The sequence below is a fragment of the Musca vetustissima genome, unplaced genomic scaffold (assembly GCF_032173495.1).
Source record: "Musca vetustissima isolate MV318-11 ecotype Yass unplaced genomic scaffold, APGP_CSIRO_Mvet_v1 utg115094, whole genome shotgun sequence".
NCBI lineage: Eukaryota > Metazoa > Arthropoda > Insecta > Diptera > Muscidae > Musca > Musca vetustissima.
The window spans coordinates 32,228-38,227 of NW_026883382.1; the positions used below are offsets into that span (position 1 = coordinate 32,228).

The 6,000-nt window shown below is 35.8% G+C and overlaps 1 protein-coding gene and 1 non-coding gene across 2 annotated transcripts; both read right to left on the reverse strand.

The window, feature by feature from the left end:
- Positions 1 to 2,875: 2,875 nt before the first annotated feature.
- On the reverse strand, positions 2,876 to 2,957 carry Trnas-aga (transfer RNA serine (anticodon AGA)). The gene has a single exon. It is a non-coding gene; the product is annotated as a tRNA-Ser (tRNA).
- Positions 2,958 to 4,814: 1,857 nt separating this feature from the next.
- Positions 4,815 to 5,424, reverse strand: LOC133330244 (uncharacterized). The gene is made up of 2 exons (XM_061538707.1): positions 5,044 to 5,424; positions 4,815 to 4,970 (listed from the first exon to the last, which is right to left on the reverse strand). The coding sequence occupies exons 1-2, from the start codon at positions 5,422 to 5,424 to the stop codon at positions 4,815 to 4,817; spliced, it is 537 nt and encodes a 178-aa protein (XP_061394691.1).
- Positions 5,425 to 6,000: the final 576 nt, after the last annotated feature.

Here is a 6,000-nt window from a genome sequence, read left to right on the forward strand (position 1 = left end):
TCTAAATTCTATATTCAAACATCAACCATTAGTCCAAATTATGGAGCTCTCTCCGTTCATCCAAATCCATCTTGTGCCGTTTAGTACTTTTAGTACACATAAATACGAGTTTCCAAAGATGTCTCTCTTCAACAGAAATCTTAATTCCAAATTTCAGGTTTTCAGTTCTATCCTTTCAAGCAAAATCCAAATTGTTCTAAATTTGTACCTTTCGTACCAACAACTACGAATTTCATAATCTACCTCAGTCCTACACTCCAACAGTCATTTTAATTCCCAATTTGAAGACTTCAGCTCTATCTGTTCACCTAAATCTAACTTCCACCAAATTTAGTACCATTTAGTACTTTTCGTACAAATAAGTACAATTTTTTACAGCTAATCCCGATTATCAAGATTCCATCACACTCATACACACTCAACTGAATGTAAATAGTACGAAATGTAGTACCATTTAGACTTTTTATACACATAAGTACGAATGTCATAAACCATTTCTGTACATAAACACCACTTCTCAACCTGTATTCCATTTAAAATGTCAAGATTCCAGCTATATATGTTCATTATATATACAATAGGAACTAAATTCAGTAAAGTTTAGTACACTTATAGGTCGAATTTCCAAAAACCCTTTTGCACATCTTTCTAACTTTCCATCAGTGACCAACATTCCAAATTTCAGAATTCCAGCTATTCCCGTTCGCTAATAAATAGGGTACCATATTTGGTACATGTTAGTACTTTTCGTACCCTTCTACTTCCAACAAAACTTCCTGCATATCCCGATCCTACACTCCCATAATGATTCCAAATTCAAATTTAAATGTACCAAATTTAGTACACAGTAGTACGAATTTCCAATACTTCTTACTAAACCCACACCCCCACAGTTATCCTAAATCCACGTTTCAGAATTCCAGCTCTATCGGTTCATCCACAATTCAATTTGTACCAAATTTAGTACACTGTAGTACGAATTTCCAAAACTTCCTACTTAACCAAAACCTACACTCCACAGTGATCCTAATTCCAAGTTTCAGAATTCCAACGCTATCGGTTTACTCACAATTCAAATTGTACCAAATTTAGTACACAGTAGTATGAATTTTCAAAATCTCTTACATACCCTAACCCTACAACCCCACAGTGACCCCAAATCCAAGTTTCAGGATTACAACTCTATCTGTTCACTCACAATTCAAATTGTACCAAATTTAGTACACAGTAGTACGAATTTCCAAAACCTCCTACTTACCCCAAACCTACAACCCCACAGTGATCCTAAATCCAAGTATAAGGATTCCAATACTATCGGTTCGCCCACAATTCAAATTGTACCACATTTAGTACACAGTAGTACCAATTTCCAAAACATCCCACCGAACCCAATCCTACAACACCACAGTGATCCTAACTCCAAGTTTCAGGATTCCAGCTCTATCGGTTCACCCACAATTCAAATTGTACCAAATTTAGTACATAGTAGAACCAATTTCCAAAACTTCCTACATACCCCAATCCTACACCCCCACAGTGATCCTAAATCCAAGTTTCAGGATTCCAACTCTATCGGTTCCCCTACAGTTCAAATTGTACGATATTTGGTACACAGTAGTACGAATTTCGAAAACTTCACACTTAACCCAAACAGAGATGCTAAATCCAAGTTTCAGGATTACAACTCTTTCGGTTCACTCACAATTCAAATTGTACAAATTTAGTATACAGTAGTACGAATTTCCAAAACGTCCCACTTAACCCAAACTTTCACCCCCAGAGTGATCCTAAATCCATGATTTAGGATTCCAACTCTATCGGTTCACCCACAATTCAAAAAGTACCAAATTTAGTACACCTTAGTAAAAATTTTTAAAACTTCCTACATATCTCGATCTTACACCCCAACAGTAATCCTGACTCCAAATTTCATGATTCTAGCTCTAGTGGTTCGCATAAAATTCAAATTGTACCAAATTTAGTACCATTTAGTACCCATGAATATAAATTACTGAAACTGAGTAAAAAAATTCCAAAACTACGTACATTCCCAATCATACACTCCGACGGCAATGTTAAATTCCTACATTTTGAAATTCCAGCTCGATTTGTATCTCCAAATTAAATTTGTACCAAATATAGTATCATATAGTACTTTTCGTACACATGAGTACACGCTTTCAAAACCATCTCCTTAAATAGACTCTACATCTCATCCCTAAGTCGCATTCCAAATTTCAAGTTTTTAGCTCTATCAATTCACATGCTACGAAATTGTACAAAATTAAGTACATTTTAGTACTTTTCGTACCCTTCTATTTCGAATTTCCAAAAACCCGTTGGTACATCTATCCTACACTCAGCGACCACCAATCCAAATTTCAGAGTTCTAGCTCTACCGGTTCGCCAAATACAAATGGTATCACATTTAGTACTTTTTAGTACTTTTCGTACCGTTCTAGTAGGAATTTCCAAAAACGCTTTTGTACATCTTCCTAACTTTTCATCAGTGACCCACATTCCAAATTTCAGAATTCTAGCTCTTCCCGTTCGCCTAATACAAAGGGTACCATATTTGGTACATTTTAGTACTTTTCGTACCCTTCTAGTTCGAATTTCCAAAAACCCAGCCTTATCTCACGCCTACACACCAACACCAACCCACACTCAAAATTTCAAGCTTCTAGCTTTAGCCGTTTCGTCTGGGCGATGATCTGTCAGTCACTCACTCACTCACTCACTCACTCACTTAACACTAAGCTCTTTTATATATATAGATAAGTTACAAGATACAATTAATAAAACCATTCTTTAATAGCCAAACCCAAGGAGTACATTCTTACAATTTGTTTTACAAAAAAATAATATTTGTTCTCGCAGTCGGTAGGATTCGAACCTACGCTCCCAGAGGGAATCTGATTTCTAGTCAGACGCCTTAACCGCTCGGCCACGACTGCTCAGATTTGCCGTTAGTAACATAGTGCTGCATATAAGAAATTTGGAGAACAGGTTCGAATCCTGGCAGAAGCAAAAAAAAAAAAATATTTGTTATGCATGTCCGCCCGTCCGTTTGTCTGTCAATGTTAAATTGTAAACAAAGTACAGGTCGCATTTATGATCCGAATTGTATGAAATTTGGCACAGGTCACTTATTTGGCCCAAGAACGAACCCTTTTGAAATTGGGAAAAATCGGTTAAGATTTAGGTATAGCTCCCATATATTTTCGTGCGATTTAATGTAAATGGTGCACCAAAGTCCCTATATAGCTTTCGATTTGCACGAAATTTGGAACAGCGTAATGAATTAAGTCTAGAATGATGTGTGTTAAATTTCGTAAAAATCCGTTCAGATTTAGATATAGCTCTCATATATATTTTCGTCCGATCCCTATATATATTTCGATATAAATACCAAATTGGGTATAAATGTGTGTAAAATTTCTTGAAAATCGGTTCAGATTTAGATATAGCTCCCATATATATTTTCGTCCGATTTAACGTAAATGGTGCACCAACGTCTCAATATATCTTTCGATTTGCACGAAATTTGGCACAGCGTAATAAATTAGGTCTAGAATGACGTGTGTCAAGTTTCTTGAAAATCGGTTCAGATTTGGATATAGCTCCCATATATATTTCGTCCGATTTAAGGTAATTGGTGCACCAATGTCCCTGAAAATCATTATATTTGCACGAGCTTTGGCATAGCGTACTGAATTAAGTCTAGAACGATGTGTGTTAAATTCCGTAAAAATTGGTCCAGATTTAGATATAGCTCCCATATATAGTTTCATCCGATTTTAAGTAAATGGTACACCAAAGTCCCTGAAAATTATTAGATTTACACGAATTTTGGCATAGCGTACTGAATTAAGTGTAGAATGACGTGTGATAAGTTTCGTGCAAATCGGTTCAGATTTAGATTTAGCTCCCATATATAGTTTCGCCCGATTTTAGGTAAATATTCCATCAAAGTCCACGAATTTTTACATAGCGTAAATTAAGTCTAGAATAATGTTTGCAAAGTTTGCTGAAAATCGGTTCAGATTTAGATATAGCTCCCATAGATATATCGTCCCATTTTATGTAAATGCAGCACCAAAGCCCCCTATATCTTTCGATTTTGGTATAGCGTACTGAATTGCGTCTAGAATGATGTGTGCAAAGTTTCGTGAAAATCGGATTAGGTTTACAAACACCTCCTATATATATTTTCGTACGATTTTAAGTAAATGGTGCAATAAACACCCTAGCTAGGCCGATTGACACAACGTACTGAAATTAATATAAATTAATCTCTGGCAAGTTTCCTTGAAATCGGTTCAGATTTGGATATAGCATAGCTTCCATATATAATTTCAACTTATTCATGTTTATTGTACACCAATTATTCTTATCAGTGGGTCAAATTAAATTCTCCTTCTATCAATGGTTTCAAAAATATATCCCTCAGCACCTCCTAGGTAGCACCTATTCTATCAGTCGGACTATGTATCTCGCCCCTCGATGAGTCGATATGTGGAATGTTTCTTCTTATCGACGAGGCTCTTTCTACCAGTTATCTTGCAGAAGTCTATTTTTTAAGCTTCCTATGGAAAATATATTTTATCCTTATATCAATCATCTTTTAAATACTTCTTCTATAAGTCGGTCTATAGAAGTCATCATCAATAAATCTCCTAGGGGAATCTTAAAGGAAATAAACAATTTATTGCAGTTTTTTTAAGAATAAATAGTCCCGAAATGCCCTAATAATAATTCTATACCCCAGGTATAAAAAATATACCCAAGAGCTCCTCCTCCTCCTCTAGTCCTCATTTAACTTCCATCACCGTCGTAATATTAGCCAGCGAATCCATTGTTTTCCTTTTCTTAAAATACAAACTGGTATGGGCAATATATTGACCCTTGGAGAAGAACAAAGGCATCTTCAACATATCCGGACGTAGATTACACCATGAATAATTTCCCTAGAAAAACAATTATTTTTTTATTAAAATGTTTTATTATTAATAAAAAAAATGTGCATCCTCTTCCCCTTACCTTCTTAATCGGGCACTCTGAGGGCATATTACCCAGGCGAAAGTAATTCTGTAACCATGTCGAAATAAAATTAGTAGCCTGCTTACCTAGAATTTTACACACATTGATGTCGTAGTGCAGTAGGGTACGATTTTTGGCATTTTTCGATGGACGCATCACCACCAATACACTGACCCATGGATCGGAAGTGAAATCTTTAAGGGTTTTTACAACAATGTCCATGGAACCATTTCGAGCGGTTATTTTTAATTCGGAAAAGAAATTGTGTTTATATTCTGCATTAGCTGACACATAGGAATAGGATTTAGAATTGGAGGATACAGTGCGTAGGGAGGAGGATAATAGTATGACAAATACGAATTTTGGAATGTCGATGGACATTTTTGTTGTGTCCGTTCGGAATATTGGAAGGTAAGTAATGAAGAATTGGGGAAAATTATTGTAATCTGCTTGGTTTTGAAATGCAAATTTAAATTGTATCTGTGATTTCAGGAAATTATCGGTCATTGATCTGTCATACATTTTCAAATTATTATGAATGGAAAATTTTCGAAATTAAACAAAAAATATTAATAATTGAAAATAAATTAATCGAAATTAATGAGTATATTTATATGATGAAATGTGATTTTCATAGGTGACGGATAGAGAGAGCCTTCTATGATTGACTTCTAGAAGGAGTCTTCTGTAGCTCGATTGTAGCCTTCTTTAGGCCAACCGATAACAGGTGCCTTAGACTAATAGAAGAATTTTCTGATAGATGGGCCATCTTTAGGCAACTGATAGAAAGAGCCTTCCGTTGGGAGGTTGAAAGAAGGATCATTCTATTGGCGACTGATAAAAGCAGCCTCCCAATGGCAACTGATAGAAGCAGCCTCCCATTGGCGACTGATAGAAGCAATCTCCTATAGGCGACTGATAAAAGGAGCCTTCCGTTGGGAGATTCAAAGAAGGACC

What these genes read in the sequence shown, in the direction of transcription:
- LOC133330244 (XM_061538707.1), bottom strand. Translation starts at nt 5,424, where the DNA reads ATGTCCATCGACATTCCAAAATTCGTATTTGTCATACTATTATCCTCC. An exon ending in CAGAGTGCCCGATTAAGAAG is followed by an intron (nt 4,971 to 5,043) that starts GTAAGGGGAAGA and finishes TTGTTTTTCTAG; the next exon opens with GGAAATTATTCATGGTGTAA.